Source organism: Leptonychotes weddellii, chromosome 5 (assembly GCF_054177405.1).
Source record: "Leptonychotes weddellii isolate Sample4059 chromosome 5, ASM5417740v2, whole genome shotgun sequence".
NCBI classification, from domain to species: Eukaryota; Metazoa; Chordata; class Mammalia; order Carnivora; family Phocidae; genus Leptonychotes; species Leptonychotes weddellii.
The window spans coordinates 40196140-40223471 of record NC_138373.1 but is presented as its reverse complement, the minus strand read 5'-3'; the positions used below and the strand labels follow the sequence as shown (position 1 = coordinate 40223471).

At 42.4% G+C, this 27332-nt stretch overlaps 2 protein-coding genes across 4 annotated transcripts in view; one reads left to right on the top strand and one right to left on the bottom strand.

Moving 5' to 3' along the window:
- NET1 (neuroepithelial cell transforming 1) overlaps positions 1 to 2924 on the bottom strand; it is a 62231-nt gene extending 59307 nt beyond the window's left edge. The window contains exon 1 of the mRNA XM_006734759.3: positions 2666 to 2924. Within this exon, the coding sequence (XP_006734822.1) occupies positions 2666 to 2793 (128 nt within the window). The 5' untranslated portion in view covers positions 2794 to 2924. The remainder of the gene's footprint in view (positions 1 to 2665) is intronic.
- Positions 1949 to 25358, top strand: TUBAL3 (tubulin alpha like 3). 3 transcript variants are annotated; one of them, XM_081820513.1, is made up of 5 exons: positions 1949 to 2491; positions 5109 to 5280; positions 15923 to 16166; positions 22226 to 22378; positions 23965 to 25358. In XM_081820513.1, the coding sequence occupies exons 3-5, from the start codon at positions 16064 to 16066 to the stop codon at positions 24903 to 24905; spliced, it is 1197 nt and encodes a 398-aa protein (XP_081676639.1). In that variant the 5' UTR covers positions 1949 to 2491; positions 5109 to 5280; positions 15923 to 16063; the 3' UTR covers positions 24906 to 25358. The 3 variants fall into 3 exon arrangements, with proteins under 3 accessions (XP_081676639.1, XP_081676638.1, XP_081676637.1); XM_081820512.1 differs by lacking the exon at positions 5109 to 5280; XM_081820511.1 differs by lacking the exons at positions 1949 to 2491; positions 5109 to 5280 and adding an exon at positions 11900 to 12304.
- Positions 25359 to 27332: the final 1974 nt, after the last annotated feature.

Genomic DNA, 27332 nt, shown 5'->3' with positions numbered 1-27332 from the left:
CTCTTTCATTCAAGTTTTATAGTTCAATAAGAGGTTAAAAAAAGAAAAAAAAGCAAAAAAGAGGGTAATGACTAGAATAATGTATAGAATTGCTGAATCACCATACTGTACACCTGAAACTAATAAAACATTCTGTGTTGTATACTTCAATTGAAAAAAAAAGAAAAAAAATTGTGATGAACTCTTTAATAAGAGTCTCATAACCTACCCCAAAGCAAACTTTTCCCATAGTCTTCCTTCTGAGAAGAATATAACCCATCCTTCTGGTGCTCAGGCCAAAAACCTCAGTGATCCTTCCACTTTTTCTCTTAACTCCAGTTAATCTATCTGCAAATTCTGTCAGCTCTATTTTCAAACACATCCCAAATATGAATATTTTCCACATCTCCCACTCTGATATGTCTCCACTGCAAAACCCTCCCTAAATGGTCTCTGCTTATAACGGTCACAGTGGTCCTTGTAAATATAGGTCACATCATTTCCTCTTGCTTCCCAACTAATTTAAATTTAAAGTCATTTCAATGGTCTCCCAGGTACTGCATCATCTGCCCCAGCCATCTCTCTGACCTCATCCTCTGCGCTTCTTCCCTTTGTTTCACTCCACTCGGCTTGGCTTCTTGGCAGTTCCTTAAACACACCAAATGAGATTCTACTTTAAGGCCTTTGCACTTGCTGCCCCTCTCTCCAAATATTCACATGGCTTAGTTCCTTAATTTCTTCAGATCTCAAATGTCATCATCAGAGAGGCTTTTCCTTCTGCTCTTTTAAAAACAGCAACACTGGGCGTCTGCCTTCAGCTCAGGTCATGGTCCTGGGATGGAGTCCCGCATTGGGCTCCCTGCTTAGCGGGAGACCTGCTTCTCCTCCTCCCACTCCCCCTGCTTGTGTTCCCTCTCTTGCTGTCTCTCTCTCTCTCTCTAATAAAAAAATCTTAAAAAACAAAAAAAAACCCCAGCAACACTACCCTTTCCTTATGACTATCCATGCCTTAATTCTCTTCACAGCATGGCCACCTGATATTATATATATTTGATTATTGTCTTTCTCCCCCATCAGAATTTAAGATTCATGAGAACAGGGACTTCATCTATTTTATTCACCAGAATTCCCATATCTACAACAATGTCTGGAAGGTGCTCAACAGTATTACGGAATGAATGTAGAATGAATTTAACACTGCCTCTGTTTGATATTTCTGAAATTCTATTTTCCTTAGCCAGTCTTTCCATCTCTCAGTCTGAGTTGACTTTTTTCTCTCTGCTCTTTCACTACCTCTTAAATAGAAGCTGGAATCAGTACAAAGATTTTACAAAGGTATATTAAGACAAGGAGTACCCTAAACTTCAAAATAATAAAAATCAGTTTCTAATGAAAAAAACCCTAGATTTCTGCAGAGTAACTTAACAACGGGTTTATAAATGCCTTCCTGGTAAGTAAGGTGTCCTGGCTCTCAAAAGGGATCAGCACATCCAGGTATAACTGGAGTATGTAAGCGACTGTAGTTTGCCCAAAGCAATATGTGAAATGGACCATAGGGACTTCTGAAATGATGAGATGTGGAATTCTAACAGGTAAAAACCAACAAATAACAGTTAACTTATGTCGAGAGCTCTCTGTGTAGGTACTGTGTACACCCGGTACATGCATCATCTTGCTAAATTTCACCATTTCTAGGAAGGGGGTACTGTTATAGTACCCATGGTACAGATGAGAACATAGCCTTAGAGATGAAAGGTCCGACACGCAGTCATTGGACCCTACCACCTCCAACAGTGTGATGGGAAAGCGAAGTTCTCCGTACTTCTTTACAGCGCTCCTCTTCCAGACACAGCCTTCTGAAACCCTCCAGTGCTCACCCTTTCCAGGCACACGAGACAGAATGTGAAATGTGTTAACAGTGAAAAAGTCAGCGGCCATCCTCTGCCATCTCTTCACCCGGGAGGCTGGAACCGGGAGCTGTGCTCGGTTCCCCAACGTGGCCAGTTCTCGAAAACAAGAATTCTGGCGTCCCGCAAGACATTTCACGTGAACGCTCGCTTTCAGGCTAAAAGTTTCGTGCCTGTTACAAGTCGTCCGGCTCCAGTGACGAAGGCTCTTCCCGGCGCCCGCAGGCTACAGGCCAGTTTCAGTCTCCCGGTTCGCATTTAGGACCCGCTCCCGCGGCAGCCCTGGCCCGGCAGCGGGTGAAGAACCCACCCACCACCTCCGACCGCCTGCGCCGCCCCCCACGCCTGCCGCCTGGGGGAGGCGGGAGCAGGAGGGGCGGGAGCAGCCTGCGCCCCCGCCAGAGGAGGAAGAGGAAGAAGTGCAGGAAGAGAGGAGCAGGAGGAGGGGGAGCAACCCGCGCCCCGCCTGAGAAGGGCCCGGAGGAGGAGGGTCAGCAGTCCGCGCCCTCGGCTAAGGCCAGGAGGAGGAGGAGGACGTGGAGGAGGAAGAGGGTAGGCAGCCCGCGCCCCCACCTGAAGAACAGGAGGAGGAGGAGGATGAAGAGGTGAGTAAAGAGCGCGCGCCCCTGCCTGAGGAAGGTCTGGAGGACGAGGAGGGAGGTGAGCAGCTCGCACCTCCCCGCGTCCCTCCCCGCGTCCCTCCCCTCTCTCCCCCCTTCCCCGTCCGGCCTCGGACCGGACGCCCGGGTCCCCACGTCGCTGCCGCCCCCCGCGCTTACCGGCCGTCCAGCTCAGGCCTGGGGGTGTCGGCCGAAGGTCCCCCGGCGCCGTCCGCGTTGAGCCCGGAGGCCCGGCGGCTTCGCCTCCGCGGCCGGGGCTGCTTCTGGGCCGCCAGCTCGGGCTCCATGGCGCGGAGGGGGGGTGGGGGTGGGGCGGTGGCCGGGTGCCCGGGAGACCCGCTGGGACGGGCACCGCGCCCGACCACTTCTGCCCGGAGAGCAGTTCCTGTCAGGAGGGCGCCGCCACCAACGCCGCCATCTTCCGGGGTTTGAAAATGGCGGCCGTGCGGCGGCCAGCCAATCGGGAGACAGCAGGCGGTTGCTCGGAAACGTGAAGTCCCGCCCCTTTGGCGCTGAAGTAGAGGCTGGAAAGGCAGGATGGTGGAGGGTGACAGCCCTGCACATTAGTGGACGGCCTTGGATTTAGTTCAGACTCCATTTCTAAATCCCCAAGGCCTGATTCCTACTTCACCGTTCCTTAGGACTTTCGCCACAGGCCAGGGCGAATTGGAAACATGAGGTCTTTCTTAGTACTGGGGGAGAAGAGGGATTGAAAGTGATGACCTAAACTAAGATTTGGTGGTTGGCCACATACACGCTAAATTATTCATGTGAAATAAATCCCCAGTTACCACAGGTAATGGAAATGTGTTCTCGGGCCATCTCTAGGAAACCACTAAAATCTGATCGTGAGTCGTCCTAGGGAGACAGAGCCCCTCATTAGCAAAACGGAGTGAAGGTGCCTTCATCCTCTAAGTTTATGAAAGCGGCAAAAAGCACATCATCAAGTAAAGGACCTTCTCAAACAAAAAAGACGATCGTTAAATAGCACATTCTTTGATTTTTAATATTGTCTTTTATGTGTCAAAGGCTTAACAAATAGCTTCTCCCTTTGACACTACAATTCCATTTCTGGAGAAATCTATCCTAAGGAATAGAATTGTATATACCCCGAGGGGTGGCAGAATGTGCCACCCCGGAATATGGCATGAGGGTTATTTTGAGCTCTAGGCACTTGAAAAACACCAGTCGCAAAAATGGCATTCTGATCTCCCCTTTTCTTGAAAGCTGGGGATAAAACTTCAATGTTGAAAGCTGCCCCCCCTGTACCATGAAGAAAGAAACATTCTTATCAACAGAGATTGGGGGGTTAGGAGGAAGCCCAAGGAGAGAGAATTCTGTAGAAACAGCACTTGTTAAAGTAACTTTTACCTTCCTTTGGTCTCCTCATATATTTCAGCTACTTTTTCCCCAATTGCCTCTTTTCATCTGACCTAGGATAAAAGCACTAAGGTTTTGCCAATTCTTTGGGTCTTCATTTTCCTATTGGGGCTCCTGTGTACATGTGAAAATGTATTTGCTTTTCCCCTGTTAATCTATATTCTGTCATTTTAACTCTCATCCCCACCCAGACACCCTGAGAGGGTAGAAGTGAAATTTTGTTTTCCCTACAACATCAAGATATTAATGGCACTGATGTTATAATATCAGAAGTAAAGACAGTCTAAATAAAAAATGGTAGGGAAATGGTTAATTATAGTTGATCCACTGGAAAGAATATTTTCAGCTAATAAAAATTAACTATGAAGTGTATACTGGGATAAGTACTGTAATTTTGAAATAAAAACATGGAATATAGAGGTATATTCAGTATATTCTGAGTTATGAACTGTAAGAGATTGAACAGAGGAAGAAGATGCAATCAATATTAAAATACCTCTAAGTAGTCAGACTATGAGTACTGAATTCTTTTTTACTTTCTTATATTTCATAATTTTTTACATCATGAGATGCTGAACTTGAATTACATTTATAACACAGGAAAAATTCTTGTGTTATAAGAATCATGTTGAGATATTCTACCTTATCCTATCCTCCACCAAAAATTAAAGAAGAAAGTATTGCTTTGCAGCAGTTAGAGTAAAACGGTACAGAAATGCTGTCTAAGGAGCTTTTTTTTTTTAAGTTTATTTATTTAAGTAATCTCTATACCCAATGGGGGGCTTGAACTTGACCCTGAGATCAGGAGTCACATACTCTCCCACTGAGCCAGCCAGGAACCCCTAAGGAGCTGGTTTCCACCCAAACACAGATTTACAAATATTATCTTGGGGGGGTGGGTCTCTCTCAAAGATTATTTCAACAACTAGTAGACTGATACAAATTAGTACACAATCAATAATTCTAAAACCCATTCTCTTACATTCTCTAAATAGATCAAACTCTCTTTTTGTAAAACTACTTTTGTAAAAGTGATATATATCATGCTTGTTTCAGCAACCAGTAAGGTCATACAGTATGTGCTGTATGTAAGTGGGGTTATAGAGGGAAAATGCTGGGAATGCAGTTTCTTTTATTCTGCCAATTCCAACAGTCTGCCTGACCCCTCTGCACGCCGGATACTTCAGTTCTTTCCCCAAGCCCTCAGACACATGTTTTGCAGAAAAATCAGAATGAGAAGAATGTCTTAAAGATACCAAAGCTGTGCTTTCTTAAACTGCCAATGGGAAGGTTACTCTGATGGTAAACATATTTGATGAAGAAGACGTCCAATCATCTATCTGACCAGCAGAAGAGTATTTATAGGCACAACAGGGCAGACTATTTGAAATCAGGTTTGTTGTTTCTTAAAATCTATCATGTGTGTTTGTGTGTAGGGGAAGGGAAAGTTGTTCATTTTTTTTTTTTTTTTTGCCTCTATCTATCATCTATTTATGATCTTGGTTTGCTTTTAAATATTTCAAAGAGAAAAACAGTAAAACTGGAAACTGGAATGTCAGCTGGGGGGTTTAAAAAGAATGGAACTTGGGAAGAAAAATGTGTGGCCAGGAGCACAATTAATTGGAAGTAGTTTGAGGCAATTGCTTTTATGCTTAGACCATCTTGGGAGGAGGCCATTGAAGTTTCAAAGTACCGAATTATGTTAGTCGTGGGGGAGGAGGGAGGAGAGGGAGGAAGGTAGGGATGTGGGCACCGTGGGGGTGGGAATGACAATGGAAAGTGATTCTGGCTGTGGCCGCCAGGGCTGCCAACAGAGAATTAGCAAAGATACCCTCAGAAATGTCAGAATATCAGTCAGAATTATTTCTCAGAGCTGAAGAATTTTTGTTGAACAGGAATTTCTTGCTTAGAAGGTTTCTTTTTTCTCAGTCACTTAGCCAGTGAGTTAACTGGCCTATATTAAAAAAATACTTAAGAGAGGAACTTTGTAAAGATAGGGAATCCTAACCATACACACCACACTTTTATACTTGCAAGTTTTTTTTCACTCTCTTTCAAGACCTAAGGACCGCCACCCCATGTGTCAGTGAGGGTTCTACCAGAGAAATAGAGCTCGTAATAAATAAATTTTTATTTATGTCTATATTTATATAAAAATGGAGAATTATATAGAGGAGAGATTTATTTATATTTTTATATGTATATGAGGTAATGAAGTAGTATATTGCATATTTATATGGAGATGTATTTCATGGAATGGTTTATGTGATTGTGGGCACTCTAAAATCTGATGTCAGTAGGGCAGACTGGAAGGCTGGCAACTCGGGTAGGAGCTGAAGGCTCTGCTGCTGCTTTGCTCCTAAGGCCTTTCAACTGATTAGATGAGGCCCACCCACATTATCAAGGGTAATGTTTACTTAAAGTCAACTGATGGTCAGTGTTAACTGTATCTACAAAACGCCTTCTCAGCAACACCTAAATTAGCGTTTGGTTGGGGGAATAACTGAACACCATGGGCTAGCCAAGTTGATACATGAAACTAACCATCACAACAGAAGACTTCTCCAGACTTGAAATTCCAATTATTATTAGTTTAGGGAACTTTATTCCTTTAGGATTTAGTCTTTCAAGGAAGAAAGGAATTACTAAAAAAAATTATTAATACTAAGATGCATTTCTTAAGTTCTATTGCAGAAGAGATTTTTCTAATTTTGTTCTAATTCCTTTGCAAATCTACGTTAATCATAGCTCTAAGTGAGGTTGAGAATTTAAAAAAAAAAAATAATGAAACATACTGAATGTGTCGGTGGACCAGAAATGAGATACTCAAATCATCTGATTTCCCCTTATCTTGTTTCAAACTAAAAATAATCAGGGGCCAATGGGAGAAATTTGACATAGCAACAAAATAAACATGATTATGATTTTATAAAACAGAACTGGCTTACTCTTTGTCTTTATTATATGGAACCACCAGAACCCTAAAAGTTCAGGGGATTATTGGCAGATAGAGACAGATAGGATTGACTTTATGAAGATCAAATTCTGTGGCAAGTAGAACTCATAAATTCAGGAGAAAACTCCTGGAGAACACACGATTAAAGGAGCTCCCTGTGCAAAATCAACAGATACAAGATGTTTAAATGATTTGTTGGAGCCATTAAATTGGAAGGTGCATTTGGAGCTGGTGAGTCAATTCGCCTCTTCCCCCTCCTCTGCTTATGAAGTATACTTGCCCATAGCCTCAAGAGGCTCAAGCAGTGAGTGGGGACCCAGAGCTGGAAACATGGAGCAGTGCCTCAGGAAGCTGAATATTCCAGGGAAGATGGGGAACACTAAAGCAGAAGACAGATAGAAGCCACTCTGGCCGTACATTCCAACCCTCCTCCTTTATCACTAGAAACAGGCTGTAGAAAATAGCACATACAGGCTGGCAAACAGAGGTCTAAGACAAACTGGATAAAAGACAAAACCACTACTGTTAAAAGATTTAAGGAAAACCTTCACAATGAAAGACATCAAAATCCTAAAGGCGGAAGAATTAGAACACAAGGAAAGAGAGTAAATAATGCAAACAGAAGAACTTCAAAGGGAGACGTGAGATGCCAGTTCAGCCATGAAAAAAAAATACACTAAAACTCTGGTCATTTAAAATAAAAATAAACGGGGCACCTGGGTGGCCCAGTCAGTTGAGCGTCTGCTTTCGGCTCAGGTCATGATCTCAGGGTCCTGGGATCAAGCCCTGCATCGGGCTCCCAGCTTGACAGGGAGTCTGCTTCTCCCTTTCCCTCTCTGCCCTTCCACCTGCTTGTGCTCACTCTCTCTCAAACAAATAAATAAAATCTTTAAAAAACATAAAATAGAATAAAATAAAAATAAACCAAAAGACACATCAATAGCAGAACCAACACAGATGAAAAGCAAATTAACCAAACAAAAGTTCTAGCTGAGGAATTTTCCGAGAATACAATGCAAAGAGCAAGAAAAAGGGAAGTATGAAGAAGAATATAGAGTCAAAAGGGCAGAACTAAAAGTTTCAACTTATATCTAACAAGAGTTCCAGGAGAGAGAACAGGCAGTACGGAGAGAAGAAAATAATCAAATAAAAAGCCCAGGCCCAAGAAAATAAGACCTGAATATTAGAAGTGTCCTCCAAGTATGGAACGAGGTGATTTAAAAAAGATTACATGTAGCCACATCATGGAAATTTTCATGTTAGAAGAAATAAAGAGAAAAATCATAAAAGTTTTCAGAGAAAAATAGGCTATGTACAAGGAACAAAGAATCAGAGCAGTATAATATTTTTCATCAGAAAGGAGGAATAATGGTCAATATCTTCAAAGGTTTGAGGACATATGGTTTGGAACCTAAAATCCCATATTCAAACAAATTGTTATTATGTAAGGGTGAAGAAAAAGTGAACACATTTTTGGATCTGCAAGAACCTATCAAATGTACCATCCACATAATTGAAAGAATTACTTGCATGTATAATCCAGCAACATGACTAACAAATCCAATGAGAGAGAATAAGTAGGTTACAGGAAGCAGCAGTATATAAAGAAGCCAGTACAATTTATATTTATGCCTAAATAATTTTTAATGGCTAGTGCAAAAAATTTATTGTAATGACACTTTGTCACCAAAATTCCAGATATTATCAATTTTGGAAGCAATGGAAGTGAGGATTGCATTAAAAGGGGAAGATCGAGAGGTGCCTGGCTGGTCTGTCAGTGGAGTATACTACTCTTGATCTCAGGGTTGTAAGTTTAAGCCCCACATTGGGCGTAGAGATTACTTAAACATAAAATCTTAAAAAAATTTTTTAAAAAGTGGGAAAGATTGAAAATATGTGTGTGCGTGCATGCACGCACATGCATGAACATGTTTTGGTGGGTAATAGATTTCTAGAAGACTAAAATATATAAGATTAAAATAATATATAAATTGACAAATATAATCAAATTTGCATATGAAAAATTTGAGAGTAACAGAAGTACTGGAAAATGGGCTACAACTTACAAACCACTAGAAAAAAAATTGTGGTATGCAAAGAAAATTCAATCTATCAAACTGGAGGAAAGTAAGAAAAGGAAAAAAGCATAGTCAGTGGAAAACATAAAGTAAGGCAAGAATATACTCAGGCATATTGGTAATCACAAGCAATGTGAACCCAGTACATTTTCCCACCGAAAGACAAAGACTCTCAACCATCCTCACAAGAGACACATCCACAACAAGTTTAAAAATAAACAATTGGACTTCCAGCTCCAGTAATATAATGGGATAAGTTAGTTGGACCCCTTTGACCACTAAGTGAAACTAAAAATACCTACTGACACACGAACATATCGAAAGCATTGCTGAGTAAGATAGTAAAGCATTACGAGGCCAACTGCTGAGGAAATATGAGAGATACGTGGAGGCCAGAAGCGCCCTCTTGTGTTAAAGGTGCTTGCCAAACAGGGAACAATCAGTTTTCATGGACTCAGTGAGCACAAGGGAGACGACTCAATGCCCAGGGCCCAACCCAAGACAGTTTCATAGGTGATCCTTCTCCATAAAGTTCAACTCCCAAAATACTTTTAGGATAAGGGCAAGTCCACTCCACACCCAAGAGATGACAAAGTTTTTCCCTGGCGTTGAGCAGAGCAGGACATAGGGAGGGATTGCCTCTCAGAAGTTATAACTACAAGCTGACCCTAGACGAAAAGGTAACCTAAAATCACTTCACTTGGATAGTCTGAAAAATAAACCTTCAGTGAATCAATTTAAACAGATAATGCCCCCTACATGCCTTGCAGAAGTAAACGCAAATTGTCTCTGGAGAAACATGTTCATCCCAGACCTCAAAGACTCCCTTCAAATAAGTTTTCAAAGCAAACCAGAAGCTCACAGTCAAAAACAAGTACATAAGAAAAAAAAAAAAAAAGCCAGTGTTGGTACGAATCAGAAAAAATAACGGACAGAGGAAACAGATCTGCAAAGATGTTTGTTTTGTGGAATAATCAGTTAGATTAGGAAATATCTACAGTTACTATGTCTAAACAAATAGAAGACAAGATGGATGATATCTTCGGGAAATAGTCAATTACAAAAAAAGCTGGATGTAGCAGATTTCAAAAAAAAAAACTTCTAAAAACGAAAAAATATAGTCATTACAATTGACAACTCAGTGCGTGACTTTAAAAAAAGATTAGGTAAAGCCAAAAAACAATGGATGAAGGGGAAGATAGCTGGAGAAATTAAGCAGGATGTGGCACAGAGGTATAAAGAGATTGCGAATATGAGATGTTCAGAGATGTATAAGCTACAGTAAAAATGTCTAACAAAAAGAAGAGGAAAGAAAATGGGAGGAAAGCAATATTCAAAAAGATAATGGCTGAGAACTCTCTAAAAATTAAGAAAGACATGAATCTACAGATCATTAGTCCCAACAAATCCAAAGTCAGACAAATAAAGAAATCCACATAAAGACACATTATGGTAAAACTAAAGAAACCAAAGACAAAGATAAATCCTAAAGCAGCCAGAGAGACCTTTTAAAAGGAGCAACTTTTATACCAACGGCTTCTCGTAGGCAGGAGCTGGGCCAGAGGCCAGTGGACTCGGAGAAATGCTGGCATAGAATTTCATACCCGGTGAGATACCTCTCAGGAAGGTGGGTGAAATAAAGGCATTTCAAACACAAAGCAATGATAATAATAATAATAATAATTGAAAGACCTCACTCAAGGAAATTCTGAAGGATTTATTTCAGACAGAAGTAAAAGAAAAAAAAAAAGTGGGAGAAGGAATGAAAAGCAAAGAAAGTGGTAAAACAAACATTGATTTTTATGAAACAACAACAATAATGCCCTGTAGGCTTAAATACATTTCACTGGTGCAAAAGAAAGGATGCCAAAAGATAACCTAGAACATGGGGACAAACAGAAATAAGATAAAAGCACAAAGTAAGATATCTAAACCCAGCTCTATTAGTTATTGCATTAAATGTAATGGACTAAATTCTTCAATTAAAAGATAAAAAGGAAAAAATTCAGGTACATTATGCTTACAAAGGACACATCAAGAATATGAGAATACTGAAAGGTTTTTAAATTCTAAGAATGTAAAATGACAGAGAAGACATCATTCAGACACTAACCAAGAAAACTATATTAACGTAATAATATTACTATTCAATAATAAAGAGTTTAAAGCAAAATCATTCGTAGGTATAGTCATTTTAAAATGATAGAATGTGGGGGCACCTGAGTGGCTCAGTTGGTTAAGCATCTGCCTTTGGCTCAGGTCATGATCTCAGGGTCCTGGGATCGAGTCCCATGTCAGGCTTCCTACTCAGTGGGGAGCCTGCTTCTCCCCCTCTCTCTGACCGTCCCCCTCCTCATGTTCTCCCTTTCTCTCTCAAATAAATAAAATCTTTAAAAAAAAATAAAGTGATAGAATGTTTCAATTCCATAGAAAATCTAACAATTTAAAATTTACATATTCTTAATAACATAGCCTCAAAATATATAAAGCAAAAATTGTCAGAGAAACAATCAACAATCATAATGGAAAAAATTTAACACATCTTTAAAAGGAATCAATACTGAAAATTTAGACTACACAGTAAATCAGTTTGAAATGTGTATATAAAACATTGCATCCAACAAACTACAGAATACATTCTTTTCAAGCATTCACAGAACATTTTAAAAAATTGGCCATATAGCAGAACATCAGGGTTGTCTTGACACATATATAAAGAGAGAAATCATTTAGAGTATGTTCTCTGATCTTAACTCAAATAATCAAAAATAACGGTATAGGTGTATGTTATATATAATAATATCACAATTTAGAATAGAACAAATAATAAAATTAGTAATAACCGAAATGTAGAAAATCCTCATACATTTGGAAGTCGCAGTGGTCACGGTCAAGGTGCATGAGTAGGAGATGGGAGGTAAAAAGGATACTTTGTTGGTTTGCTCTATGTCCCCAGGGATTGTTTGAATCTTACTTAAAGATACTCATGTAGTACTTATGTGCTAGAAAAAGCTGTTTGCTGTTGCAGCAAATTTTACTCCTACTCTTTCCCCATTCATGCTTAATACATTCTTAATCCAGGAGGAGGATCTTTTTAAGAAGACAACTGTTATTTTTAACCAAAACAGGTTTAAGTTGGAAGTAGATTTGGGTAAGCTCTAAGGATACCACCTGTAGTTGTGCACAGAGTATCTCAGGCTGTTCAGGTCCCGCACGGGCGCTCTGGGGAAGAGAACAGAAAAACCAAGAAGGGGCTGTACTGCTTTAAGTGAAGCAGGTGTCGCAGCCCTCAGGTGGAGTCATTTCCTGCCCTGTGATAAAGTCTGCCTGGGCGTGCGGCTCGTCATTGCTGCAGCCCAGCGGGGGTACCTCCAGATCAGCATGGTAAGTGGCTAGGGTCCTCATACGTGCTTATCAGTGTTGCCGCGGTGTTGTAGCAAATCTTACTCATCATACTTGGCCCTCTTCCCTGCCAAACTATCCTTAATACATTCGTAATACAAGAGAAGAGATTTTTAAGGAGGCATTTGCTTCTTCCAGTAACTGTGTTTGAGGCAGATTTGGATAAGCTCTCGTCTGTTCATCTGTGGTTTTGCTGCTTTTAGGAAAAGCTTAGTGGATGTGCATGTTAAATACTGCTTTTAACTGAAGTGTTGAAACGAGAACCCCTCCTTCCTTTAGTTCTATGTTTGTTTTAAACCTGCTGTGCTGATTTTTTTGTAGAAATCAATTGTTTCACTTTTAGTTATGCTTTTAGAGTTTCTGGGGACTTCAGACCCAGGTCATCATTGCTAAGCTCATAAATGCATGGCAGGGTAAAGTTCACAGACATCTTCTCGTCCTCTCTCGAGTTTCGTTCTTGGGGGACAACAATGAACATAGTTACTTACAGTAATTCCTGTTGGGGGATCATCTCTTAAGATCCACTTTCCCTTTAATGTCTTATGTGCTAGTCCCAGTAGTTTTTGGTATCTTAGAATTTTAAATTCTTAATGGAAGCAGCTTTTCATTCTGATTTCTCATCTTTGATGTTCTCACCCCCTTGGACTCTCTCTCTCTCCAACATTTTAAGGATGTTGAAGTTGTTTTGCTCTTAAACATTATGCCTTCCTGCATGAGGGATCCCTGTGGTCACGGAAACGTTCTGTAGCTTGACTAAATTTTGGTATTCTGGGGGTGATATTGTTCTGTATCATCTTGCAAGATACTAACGCTGGGGAAAATGGGTACGGGGCACATGAGATCTTTATTCTTTCTTACGACTGCCTATCAATCTATTACTTATCTTTATCTCAAAATAAAAAGTTAATTAGAAAATTGTGCCTTCCTAGTAATTCAGATAGGCATTGTAGCAGCTAACGTGATGTGATTGATAATATTGATATTGAATGGGCAGTTTACAATCTGACAGTGTGACTAATGTTTAACAGACAGTTTGGAAAGGAGGGAATGGCTAAGAGAAGAAGGTGAAGATAACCTTCTGTGCCCTGGAACACAGTTACGTCATAAACTCAGCTGCTTCTCAAACCAGGAAGGGTATGATTGGTCCTTCTTGGGCCAGGTATTCCTGCCAGGTTCACAAGAGTAGTATCATGACCATGTCTGAACGTCTGTGCCCCTTGGGTAGCAGACCTCGTGAAGAGCAGCAATTGCTTTTCCACATTGGTGATTATTTTTTCTGTGAGTACTTGGAGCAAATGCATGTGCACCCCCCGTGGCCTGGGCGGTAAGTTGGGGGGTGCTGTGAGAGAAATCGACATGTAAGTGGGTCCAATGATGGGGAAACCATGAAATGCACCTCCCGTCCAGCATTTTTACCTAAATCTAGGGAGTTTGGATCTGATTACAGTAGCTAACACACTGAGATCATTTGCAGTCCACCAGATGTGGGAGGAATGAAGCCGAGCTTTGCAGACAAGCATGTTAGAAGCTTGTTCATGATGGTACATGCTGTTTGATTTTTTTTATGTGCCGGTCAGAGGTTGGAATCTGGGTTGGTGCTGAGTGAGGTGCTTTCTGAATTGAGCTCACAGCCTTTGTCATGAGAGACCCAGAAATGCATGGAGAAGAAACAAGGGGCAAGTTCTACTCAAGTAGTGAGCTTGAATTCCTCATAAAGCAGAGAGGGCTGTGTTAAGCCTTGTGAATCAAGGAAACAAAGTATGAGGGCTTGATGCGGCGGAGCAGGAACAGAGTCCAAGTCGGATTGCAGGGCTGTGACCGCCCAGAGCTCCCTTCCTCCCTGGACTAGTGGTCTTTTCGTGGTTGAATCTCAGACCTTGTCTAGGGGAAGAACAGCCTGGACAAGGGCAGGGCTGCCGATCAGCTCAGTAGGTGAACAGCTGGCGGGGCCCCGATGATGTGGAGAACAGGCTGCTCACCCCACGAGCCCCCCACCCAGACCCGTCCCATGCCCACTGGCAACCAGAACCCAACAACATTCAGATGCACGATTGCTGCCCTTGTGGTTTTTTAGGATCTAACTTTTTCTTTCCTTCTCTTAGATGAGTACATATTCATGTCTGTTTAAAAGACCAAAATGGTTGTTGGCCTTTAAAAAGAAAGATGTGAATGGTGATTTAAACGTGGAATGGGAGAGTGGAGGCTGATGAGGGTGATGGAAAACAGTAGAGTTTAAACAAGGAAAAAAACCACTGCCCAGATATAATGACAGTTAATATTTGATGCATTTTATTTTATTTTATTTTAAAGATTTTATTTATTTATTATTTGACAGAGATAAAGAGAGACAGCGAGAGAGGGAATACAAGCAGGGGGAGTGGGAAAGGGAGAAGCAGACTCCCCGCTGAACAGGGAGTCCGACATGGGGCTCGATCCCAGGACCCTGGGATCATGACCTGAGCCGAAGGCAGACACCCAGGCGCCCCCATATTTGATGCATTTATAGATCTTTTTCTCTGCTTATTTTTTAATGTATTTGATATCATACTTTATATACAATTATACGACTTGTGTAACTTTTACTTCATTTTTATCATAAGCTTTTCCCATGTCATAAAATTTTGGGGGTAAACTTTTAAGGGTTGCATAACTCTTTCTTCAAATGCCCAACAAAAGCAAATGTAGATTGGTTCTTGATCCTCACTCTTATAAATAATAATACTGTGAATGCCCTTGTGCCTAAATCTTTGCATTTTTAGATTTTTAAAAATAATCAATCTGTGTATGTCATCTGCCTATTTATATACTAGTTATCTCAAGTGTTTGGTTGGGTTTTTAAAGATTTTATTTTTAAATAATTTCTTCACCCAACGTGGGGCTTGAACTTACAACCCTGAGATCAAGCATCACATGCTCTGCTGACTGAGCCAGCCTGGCGCCCCTCAAGTGTTTTTTTTTAATTAAAATGTATATAAAATTGCCTTATTGATAGCCCTTACTATGAAGGACTATATATAAGTCATTTTTTGTATACATCATTTTTCTTCTTTATTACAATATTGAGTTTTTACATTTTTGGGTTGTGAAATCTATTACATGTTCCCTTGGTAAATTTTCCATTACTTTTATGCTTAGAACATCCTTCCTTCTTTAGAGCACATATGAATAGTAAATATAAAATCTCAAGATATGAAAATAACATCTTTAATTGCAATGGTTTTAATATATGTCAAGGTTATACATTGATTTTTGGTTTTATTCCTTTCTGGTAACTAGCTAATATTTTTCTGGGTGAGGCAGCTTGATTTTATACATATATAGTATATTATGTATATATATTCTTAACTCACACTTAACCCGTTACACAAAAAATATCCTTAAATTATGTTGAAAGAAATCTTTCAGTAAAATGGGAGTCCTTTGCGTACCTGTGCCCTGGTTTTTGGTTTCCATGAGACACTTTCAATTAGCCTTATCATACATTTCTCTTGTTGGCATATGCGAGCTTGGTTTCTATTGACTGTGAGCAGCATTACTGAGTGACCAAGCTCCCGTTATCTAGAAAGGCTATTAGTTCTAACTTCCTCCGGCTTATTTCAGAGGGAGTGCCTTTCCATCCACATTGGCCAAGCTGGTATCCAGATTGGGGATGCTTGCTGGGAACTCTATTGCCTGGAACATGGAATCCAGCCAGATGGCGTTGTTCTCAACAGTAGAAAGGATCAACTGGAAAGTGAGAACATGGAGCATATGGATGCATCTTTCAATACCTTCTTTTGTGAGACGAGAGCTGGGAAGCACGTGCCCAGAGCACTCTTCATGGATCTGGAGCCCGCTGTTATAGGTAATGTAAGGCATGCATTCAACCAGGTCCACACTCAAAGCTAACAAATCCAGTACCAGTGGATGGAATCCTCAGATTATATGGATCTGTTTGAATAGGATCATGGGGACATTTTTTAAATCTAGAAGTTCACTTGTGACCACTTAAGGTGATCGGCATGAAACATACCCAGAGGGAGTACTTGCTTAGCCTTCTTTTTCTGTGTGATGAAACAAATTCAGACTTTGTTAACTTCTCTACACACATCTGTTGTCACAGAAGATTAGATTTTTTCTTGGATTTGAAAGCCAGTTGCTAGAAGGTTCCAACAAAGAATCTGAAATTTGGCATTACCTGAACATGATTCCAAAGAGGCAAGGAACCAGACAAATCTAACTGTGGGGAAATCAGTACAACTTTATGATTATTAATGGCAGACTTTGTAGTATCTTGTCCAGAAACATGGCATGGCAGCTCGGTTCCAAGAGCAAGCATCACATGAGCACAAGGCAGAAGTCCATGGCATTTTTCTAATCTAGGCTCGGAAGTCCCAGTGTTTCATTGCTGTTGTTTGATGGTTTGAGACCATTACAGAGATCCAACCAGGAAGAGAATAGAGACTTACCTCTTGATGTAGAAAGAGCGAGGTTCTAGAAGCATATGAGAGATGGAAAACGTTCTTGTGGCCATCTTTGGAAAAAGCAGTCTGTACACACTGGATTGGAGTTCATTTCCTTATCAGAACCAGGTCAGGTCAAGTAACTGATGGTGAAAGTAGATCGACATCCATGGGAAGGAAACGATGGAAAGTGTTAGTACGGGGTGGGGGGGGAGGGTAAGAACTGTTTAGGCCAGGACTCCTAAATGCAGTTTCCATGTTTGCTGGGTGTGAAAGGATTAAAAATAAGGAAATATTGGTGGCTTCAAGAACAGGTGAGATTTGTATGGAGGCTAAGAGAGGCAGTTACGTTGTCTTCTGACTTGAGTTCTAAGTGCCTGAAGAGAATATCTCAATTTTTGTTTCAGACAAATGGGGGTTTGCAACTGTGAGCTTTAGCTGGAATCTGGTATCCCAGAAACCTGGGCAGAGTGGAATATGTCCCCAGAGGATTTTGGTAAATGTAGCTAAAGAAGCAGCATGAGAGGCCACATCTCAGTATTACGAATATTATAGCAGATATTTTTTTTTTTTTTTGTAGCAGATATTTTAACTAGTACCAATCCGAAGATGCTAGGCAAATAGGAGGCTTAGGATCTGGAATCAGAAGCTAATAAGCAAGTCAGGGCAGAGATACATGGCAGGAAGAGACCAGAAGAAATTCCCCAATCCTCTAGAATACAGCGTAGAGAGAGGGCAGTTTTGAGGATCTGGAGCTGGTCCAAACAAAAAGGCATAAGCTCCAGGTTTTAGGAGAAGGCACTGATTTTCCTTGTTCTTCTCAGCACATTAGAGAGCCTCAGACGTGCAAGGCACTATTCTTGATATTGGAGGTGTATATACTCTGAGTCTTCATGGAACCTACATTCTAGTGGGGTGCAGACCTGTAAAAACCAAATCATGTGCCTGATGTTGTGATCAGTGGCATGGAGAAGAATAAAGCAGGGCCACAGGGATAGGGAATGTTGTGTGAGTGGTGGGAGGTGCTTTTTCTTAAGGAATGCCGAGGAAGGCCTTGTAGAGAAGGTGACACGTAGGGATCTGAAGGAAGTGAGGGCATGAGCCTTACCTCTCTGGAAGAGATCAGAGAAGACTTTATGGACAAAGTGATACTCTGTCTGAGTCCTGAAGACTGGGTAAGAGGATTTTAACAGTTCACAGGTGAGAGAGGCTGGAAAGCACAAGCAAAGACACATTCAGATACCTGTGAATATTGTTTCAGCTTGAAAAGGGGGAGGATGTTGATATATCAGAGTCACAGAAGACATAAACTGGAGTGGAGGCCGACTATGGAATTTCCTTGAATAATTTGTGTGGTGTGAACCTGATAGGAAATAGGGGGCCAGTAAAGATTTTAGAGCAGGGAAAAGACAGATTGAGAACTATACTTCAATAACATTAATCACAGAGATTTATTCATTAATTTATTCAACATTTCTTTAGCACCTGCTAAAGTGCCAGGTACTGATCTAGAAAGAGTGGATTGGAGAAAGTTACAAGGTTTTGTGATGTATGGACCGAGTATGGAAAAGAGAACATAGATTTGAGAGACACTCATCTAAAACAGAGGAGCGGATTATGTGTCCATGAATGTTCTAGAGAGAATTCAGAGGTGCCACTCAGATTTCACTGTTTCAATAATGGGATTGATAAATGACATAGGAATTCCAGAGGGGGACCTAGGTTTGTGGGAGTAGATAAGTTCCATTTGGGCATGAGGAATTTGAAGTGTCCACAGGTTGGTCCTGGTAGAAGATGGGAACCAGAGGTGTTCAGTGAAAAGTTATCCTACAGAGATGATATTAAAAGGCTGTGAAAGTAGGTGATCTTGTTCAAAGCCAGCCCGAATGGTTTTAGAAGGAAGGAAAGGTGACTTTTAGTTGTAATTGTGGAGTAGAATTCTACTGAAGATATTTGTAGGCAGAACAAAGGAGAGAGGGAGGGGAGGGAAGGAGGAGGGTTCAGAGTGAGTGAGGGGACCTGAAGCACGGAGAGGGTGGGTTGTGCATCTCCTTCTCTAGGTAGAGACTGAGGATTTTGTGGTAAGGAGGAAGGTGTTCATCGAGAGTTCTGTGATTAGAATAATGGGGTGATGCTGTGTGAGAACTCAGAGAAAGAAGAGGTTTAATGCACATTTGGAGAAGAGGACAGAGGGTCAAGGGAAGTGTGAAGGGTGTGCTGAGTGTGGGCCCGAAGGGGTGGAGAGCACAGCTGGGGTGGATGGTGCCCATGATATGCGAGGCAGGGTGGGCAGGGATGTGGGGCTGGTGGCAAGTGCATGGCTCTGATCACAGGGCCAGGCCGTGTGAGCAGACCAGTGAAGCTAACGTGAAGGGAGGAGGGGTGGAAGATGAAAACAGTGGGAGCTCCAGGTTGTGATGAGAAAGAATTTAACATCATTCAGTGAATTCAATGAACATTTATTCCAGCTAGGTAATGGAGAGGAGCATAGGGATGAACAAATGTCCGTACCTTCCAACCCTTCTCTCCTACTGTCCTAGTGAGTTCAGGCCATTTTAACAAAATACCGTCGACTGGGGGCTTAAACCACAGAAATTTACTTCTCACTGTTGTGGAGGCGGGAAGTCCAAGACTAGGGTGGCAGCGTGGTTGGTGTCTGATGAGCGCTTTCTTCCCAATTTGCAGACGGCTGCCTTCTCACCGTGTCCTCACAGCTGGTCTCTTGCAAGGGCACTGACCCCTTTCACGAGGGCCCCACCCTCATGGCCCAGTCACCTCCCTAAGGCCCCACCTCCTAACATCACCACACTGTGGGGAGGGCTTCAAAGTATGGATCCTGAGGAGACACAAACATTCAGTCCACAGAAGCTACTGTTTATTAGCGAGGAACCACACAGATATTTTCCTATAATCCTTTCAACAATTGTGTCAGGAAACCTTATTGCTATACTCTGTTAACAGATGAAGAAGCTGAGTCTTGGGCAGGCCATGGAACTGGCCTTAGATTGCTGAGCTATCGAAGGTAGAACTGGGTTTGACCCCAGGTTTGCGAACTAATAAAAAGCCATTCTCTTTTAACAAAAAAGTAGCATAAGCTAGTGGAGAAGAAAATGTAAATGGTCGTAGCAACACTAACACACGTGTTCAGTTGAGCCATATAAAATTGCCCACGGTCGATTATTTTTTACGTAAAAAATGTCAGCGTCCTCCGAATCAACCTAATAACAATTGAAATGTCTGTGAGGTGCAGAGGTATCCCCAAGGAAGGGATGAATAGCTGGGGAGCCGTCAAACGTCTTTGACCCAGGGAGCAGCGTTGCCAGCTTCCCAGAGGCGTGGAGGAACGCGCACCTTGAACAGGAACAGGGTGTGAGTAGGAGAGCGATGGGGACAGGAAGCTGGAAAGATTGTCGAGCTGGGTCATGGGCGAGAAGGGGGAAGTAAGGAAGTTTGGTTGGAGAAAGGATTTTGCATCTTTAAGATTTTGGCGGGGGGACAGTTGTGAGTGATTTCCAGTGGACTGGGGCTAATAGCATTGAAAGTAAGGGAGCAAGGAACTGTCAAATAATCATGTTTAAATACCATTGAACTCCCTGAGGATGCTGGTTAAGGACGCTGGGCCAGATGCTCACGTCTCTGAGCCAAGTGGAAAAAGTGCCAGGAAGTGAGAGTGGACAGCTTGGGTGTGCTCATAAATGGCAGTGCTATAATCACTGATCTCCAAGAAAGTGGTTTTTACCGAAAGAATTTATGGATGACCCTCAAGATCTCCACTGGACATTACCACGAAGAAGCAGGCTTCCAAAATTCCAGAAATTCCCTTCTTAGCTTGAACTCAGCCTTATTAGCTGCAGGTGAGAAGCAAAGAGTCCACCCAGAGTTATATGCCCACTTACATTGTGTTTATAAATACACCTTTTAAAACTTTCCACTTTCTTGGTTTTTTTGGTTTGTTGTTTTGTTTACTTTTTTGTTGTGTGTATGTTACTTAAGAGTCCTTTAAATCAATTCTAGTAAATTTAAGCATTTGGAGGTGTACAAAATTGTGGTTAGAAATTCATGGTCATGGACAGGAGAGCAAGGTGAATTGAGATTGCCATATCGTCTCTTTCTTAGAAATTGAGTGTTTCCCCTTAGGCAGTGAGCTTCTAGGACTATCTATAGGTATCTGGTGATGAGGCCGATGCGGTATTAGCATAGGTACATGTCTTGAAGGCAATTGTGTCATTATTATTTATAATCGTTGCCATATGGGCTCTGCATTGTGCCCTATGATCTCATGTAATCCTCCTAGTAGCTCAGGGGGGTAGGTCTTGTTATCCTTATATGTGAGGTGAGGTCATTGATATTTAGGGATGCTAAGGAACTGCTGGATAGCCAAGTGACAAAGGAAACCGTGAACCTGGGAAATGGATTCTCGGACCCATGCTCTTGAATACTGTGCAGCACTGTGTCCCCCTGTAACCTGGGCAACGTTCCCAGAGTCTGCTTAGCCTTCAAACACCAATGCGTGATTCTGTAGGAGTCGTGCTATCTGGGTAATTCTAGGCTTGGGGAGCAGGACATGGGCCCAAGACACCTGTGTTTGGGTATTTTCTCATGCTGAGCAGGTTTTTAAGAGGAGGAAAACCAGGCAGGAGTTGCCCTTGGCTGGGTTGAAGACTACCAGCATCTTAACCCCAATTTCCCTGCTTCTTGTGTTTGTATCAATTGCATTCGAGTTGGGTGGGCATTCGAGCTCTTCACACCTTCTTTGTTAAAGCCTCTTTTTTAAAGCAGACTAGTAATAATTTAGATCGGTCCGCTTTTCCCTGCTTTTCCGGCACTCAGTTGGCTATTTGTAGATAGAAATACTTGCCTTAGAATACCAGAGTGTCACAGGGTTTGAAGAGTGTCTCTTAAAAATCGGTGTCCACCTAGAACCTCGGAATATGCCTTTATTTGGAAAGAAGGTCTTTGCCAGTGTACTAAGTTAGATCCTACGGGATTGGGGTCAGCCCTAACTCCAGGGGTCTGTGTCCTTATGAGAGGAAGAGGGGACCCAGTGTGTGGGGGGGTGGGCATGAGTGATGGTGGCAGGCACGAGTGGTGCAGCCCTAAGCCAGGAACAGCTTTTTCCTGAGACCTCGGGCAGGAACCAACCCTGCCAACACCTTGACTTTGGACTTCCGGCCTCCTGAACCACCGGTGAGAGCAAACATTTCTCTTGTTTCCAGCCACCAAGTGTGTTGTAATTTGTTACAGCAGCCGTAAGAAACTAACAAAGGGTCTACAATGGGAAAACGTACTTTCAATTTGTCTGGAAATAATGATACTGTTCCTAGACTCAGGAAGGCCGGCTCAGCAGTTGAGGGCCCTTTCTTTACCGCAACACGGGGGAAATTGGCATTGGGCTGGCAGTTGAATCGGCAAAGGGCTAGCAGTTGGACTGGCGCGTGCTGACCTCATGTCCCCTCTGCAGATGGGATTCGAGCTGGCCAGCACCGCTCACTCTTCCACCCAGAGCAGCTCGTCAGCGGGAAGGAAGATGCCGCGAACAACTACGCCCGCGGTCGCTACTCTCTGGGGTCTGAGATCATCGACCTTGTGCTAGAGAGGATCCGAAAGCTGGCAAGTGGCCCCTTTCTCCTTAGTTGGGGGCCATACCTGAGTGCCTGGGATCTGCCTTCCAGACAGCACCGTGATTCCTACCCCCCGGGTCACTGCCACCGGCTTCTCCCACGGAAGCTCACAGCCAGGAAGCGCCTTGCTGTTGGCTTTGATGACGCTTTGTTTTATAGGAAGGGTGAAGAAGGAAATATTTTGGTTTATTCCACTGCTCTATTGAGATACAACATCGTGTCAATTTAAGGTGTTCCACATGATGATTTGATACACACATATTTGCACAGTGATGGCCACAGGACAGTTGCCGTGTGTGTATGGGGGGGGGTGACAACGTTTAAATCCACTCTCTTAGCAACTTTCAAGCGTACAGCACAGTATTGTTAACCAAAGTCACCATGCTGTCCATTAGTTCCCCAGAACTGACTCATCTTCTAACTGGAAGTCTGTGTCCTCCGACCAACATCTCCCCGTTACACAGCAGATACTGTGCTACTTTCCGTTTCTCTTTTTTTTTAATTGACATATAATGTATTACTTGTTTCAGGGGTACAGGTCTGTGATTCATCAGTCTTACAATTCCTAGCGCTCACCATAGCATATACCCTCCCCAATGTCCATCACCCAGCCACCCCATCCCTCCCACCCCTCCACTCCAGCAACCCTCAGTTTGTTTCCTGAGATTAAGAGTCTCTTATGGTTTATCTCCCTCTCCGGCTTCATCTTGTTTCATTTGAGGAATCTCAAATTCCTCATATCAGTGAGATCATATGATACTTGTCTTTCTCTGATTGACTTATTTCGCTCAGCATAATTTCTGTTTCTATGAGTTTGACATTTTCCGATTCCACGTATATGAATGGGATGATACAGTATTTGTCTTTCTGTGTCTGACTTATCTCACTTGGCATAATGCCCTTAAGGTCCATCCATGCTGTGACAGATGGCAGGATGTCCTTCTTTTTAATGGCTAACCCCCCTCTACTCTTGCTTCTGCCCGCTCATCATGGCTCACCTTGTTATCACAGACTTCCAAAGCATCCTAACACTTGTCCTTTTCCAGTAATATCCATTATTCGTGAAGTTAAGAGGAGGCACATCCTACCAGGAGATTAGTTACTCTAGTTACTGTCAGTGAACTCTTCTTTAAGGACCTGCATCTGGGGAATCCTTTGTCTAGTACATATTTTGGTGTCTGGCATAATCCTTAAGCAATACAATGCCTTTGACACCGGCTAGTAGATTGGATGTAGACGTGATAGGTACTTCATCTTCTGGGGGGCGGGGAGTAGGTTGCTTCAATATTTGGCCATTTTGTTTGTTACTAAGAAAGACCTTGCTTTAGGTCACATGCAGATAAATTCGTGGAGGACAGCTGAAGACAGTTGAATATTTATGCTTTGCTTATAGTGAAATTCTAAAGCACTTCCCCTACCCCAGAGGTAACCACTCGCGTGTGTTACTGGGGCATTAATAAGGGTACACCCGTCCTTTCTGAAAGTTTTGTTTGTTTAGGGGAACTTCTTGTCTTCCCACTACCACTGCTTCTGGGTTCATGTAGCCCAGGTCTCACCTGTCCTTTGCTTCCCCAGGCAGAGCAGTGCAGTGGACTTCAGGGATTTTTGATTTTCCGAAGCTTTGGAGGAGGCACCGGATCAGGATTTACATCTCTCTTAATGGAGCAGCTCTCGATAGAATATAGCAGGAGGACGAAATTGGAGTTCTCTGTCTATCCAGCCCCCAGGATCTCCACTGCTGTAGTGGAGCCTTACAACTCCGTCCTTACCACACACTCCACCCTGGAGCACTCGGACTGCACCTTCATGGTGGACAATGAGGCCATCTATGACATCTGCCACCATAAACTCGGTGTCGAGCGCCCCTCTTACGCCAGCATTAATAGGCTAATAGGTCAGGCGGTATCTTGCATTACTGCTTCCCTCCGGTTTGAAGGGCCCTTGAATGTGGACCTCATTGAATTCCAGACCAACCTAGTACCTTATCCAAGAATACATTTCCCCATGACAACATTTGCCCCCATCATCTCTGCTGACCATGCCTACCGTGAGGAGCTCTCTGTGTCCGACATCACAGCTGCTTGCTTTGACTTCTCCAATCAGCTGGTCAAGTGCGACCCTCGGCTGGGGAAGTACATGGCCTGCTGCCTACTCTACAGAGGGGACGTGGTCCCCAAAGATGTGAATGCAGCCATCGCAGCCATGAAGTCAAGGAACTCTGTGCAGTTTGTGGATTGGTGTCCGACTGGTTTCAAGGTGGGCATCAACAACCAGCCACCCACGGTGATGCCGGGAGGGGACCTGGCCAGGGTCCAGCGGGCTGTGTGCATGCTGAGCAACACCACGGCCGTCGTGGAGGCCTGGGCCCGCCTGGACCACAAGTTCGACCTCATGTACGCCAAGAGGGCGTTTCTGCACTGGTACCTCAGGGAAGGCATGGAGGAAGGCGAGTTCTCAGAGGCCAGGGAAGACTTGGCCGCTCTAGAGAAGGATTACGAAGAAATGGGGCAAAGTTTCTGATGGAAATGTGGCTGGGGAGAATGAGTGTTGAGTCATGCTTTCTTTTCAAGACTTATGTACTCTTGATGGGTAGAGTTCCCTTGACTGGAAGAAACTGGAAACCAAATCAAGCAAGACCCTAAGCTGTGCACTAAATCAAATGGGTCAGTATCAACAATGAACTCACAGGTCCCTGTCTGGTGGTTCAGCACGGCTACCTGTGAACTCCCTCGGTTTGGGGTCCTTTGAGCGTCTGGATCATGTCCATGTTTCTTTTCTTTTTTTTTTTTTTTTTTTTCTTAGAATGGAAACCTAGCTTTATTCTTTGCTTCTTCAACAAAAGATGATGAAACCCTAAAGTCAGTGCTTTTTGCTTTCCCTTTCCTGAGGTGTAAGACAGCACATGTTAATTATTAATGTTATTTCCCCCATGTCTGTATTTTGTACATTGATTAAATAATGAATATTTCAGTATCATTCTTTTCTTTCTTCTAAAGATAGGCTTTAAGGTCTTGGTTTGCTTTTTATACAAACAAATAGAAAGAATATTCTTGGGTCTTTCAAAAATTTGCATCTGTGTTCCTGTGGGTCAGGAGGTGAAAGGGATCTCTCTCAGCTCCCCGTCCTTGAGGAGATGTTCTCGAAGTGTGGCCAGCAGAGCCCTGCATCAGAACCAGTGGAGAGGTTTAGAAAAAAAAAATGCAGATTCTTGGGGCACCTGGCTGGCTCAGTGGGTGGAGTGTGTGACGCTTAATCTTGGGGTTGTAAGTTCAAGCCCCACGTTGGGTGTAGAGATTACTTAAAAATTTAAAAAAATAAAAAAATTTAAAATATGCAGATTCTCTGGAGATTGGAGGGGGCATGGCCTAAGAATTTGAAGTTTAAAAAACACACTTGAAGGAATTCATTTTTGGTATTAAACTATCCCACTTTTAAACAAGTTATAACTTAAAATGGGCAAAAATAGTTATAAATGCATTAAAACCATTAGCCACATTTTTATTATCCATGATGTTTAGTCTGACTAATCATTGGAGTTAAGGTGGACTAGACACTACAAAGGTGCTCACTCGGACTTAGGTGTTGCTCTTGGGCTGATGTTAGATGGTTTCCAGGTACCTCATTCAGCTGTGGTGAGGGTAACAGCCACTAAAGCCTTGGCTGAAGGCATAAGGTTGAGGGTCATATTGAGAGATTTACCAAACCGCAGTGCAACCACTTTCTTACTGCGTGCACCCAGACTGGCCACTTCACCTTTAATGGTTTCCTTGGTAGATGCTCTTATGTACTAATATCACTGCCCTGGGATGTGGCCTCCAAGAGCTCCATTCACATGATGTACCATCTGTTTTCCACTCATATGTTGTCACCCATGGAGGCCGATGAGCACACTTTGGTAGAAATGATGTCTAGACACTTCAAGACATGCCTGTCAAGAGGTGGTTTTCCAGGCCACCCATCAGTGAGTTTTTGCTCGGTCCTCAAGTCTCAATGCTTTTGGCTGGATCCCCTTTGAACTCTACATCCAAGGTCCTCTGCCAAGGGCTCAATCTATGTTGACACTAAAACAACTTCATACCAGAGTTCCCTTTGGAACCTGAGGCCTGTTAATCCTGAGATGTGCCAAGACTTCCAGGGTAACAATAAGGAAAGGGATGATTGTCATTCCTATGTCTCTGACCTGCTGTGATCAAATATTTGGAGGAAAGTAAAAAAAAAAAATAATAAATAAATTTTTTTTTTCTGCAAAGAAAGGAGTGATCGGTGCCTTCTGTCATTTTCCCCGAATACAGCATAGACCAACAGTGCATTGTGTGGCCCTTTAAGCGTGAAAGAAAACCTTCAATGCTTGAAGGAGCCTATATCCAAATTTATGGGGTTCTCTTTTTTAACTAACCTATGTGTCTTATGTTTGCCTTTTAAAAACCTCTGTCTTATTCGGTAATAAATAAAGATATTTGATGACCTAAATATAATGGACATTTCACATACTTGTGAGTTTTAGGATTAGGTCTCCTAAGGAGTAGTCATCAAGCCTCTACATGCCATATATGATATTAGATTTACCAAGTATTTTTCTGTATTATTTGTTTCCTCTCTCAATTTATTAAACATTCATTAAACTGTTTTTTTCTTTCAGTGGATACCATAGAAATGACAGCATTCAAACCTGACTTGTTAGCATCTACTGTGCATTAGTGTTTTCACTACTTCTGGACGATGGAAAAAAAATCGTAGAACTCGTTTACTACCTTCTTGCCCTTCGTGTATTGTGACCTTATCTTTTAGTGCCATTTATTTTAAACCTTACAAGGCATTGACTATTATTGCTGGTGTTTGAAACAGGGTATTTTGCTTTGATTTACCTTCCTGGTTATCCTCTGGTGCTCTTCGTTCCTCCTTGGTTGCCAGACTTCCATGTGGGATCATTTTCCTTCTGGCAAAATA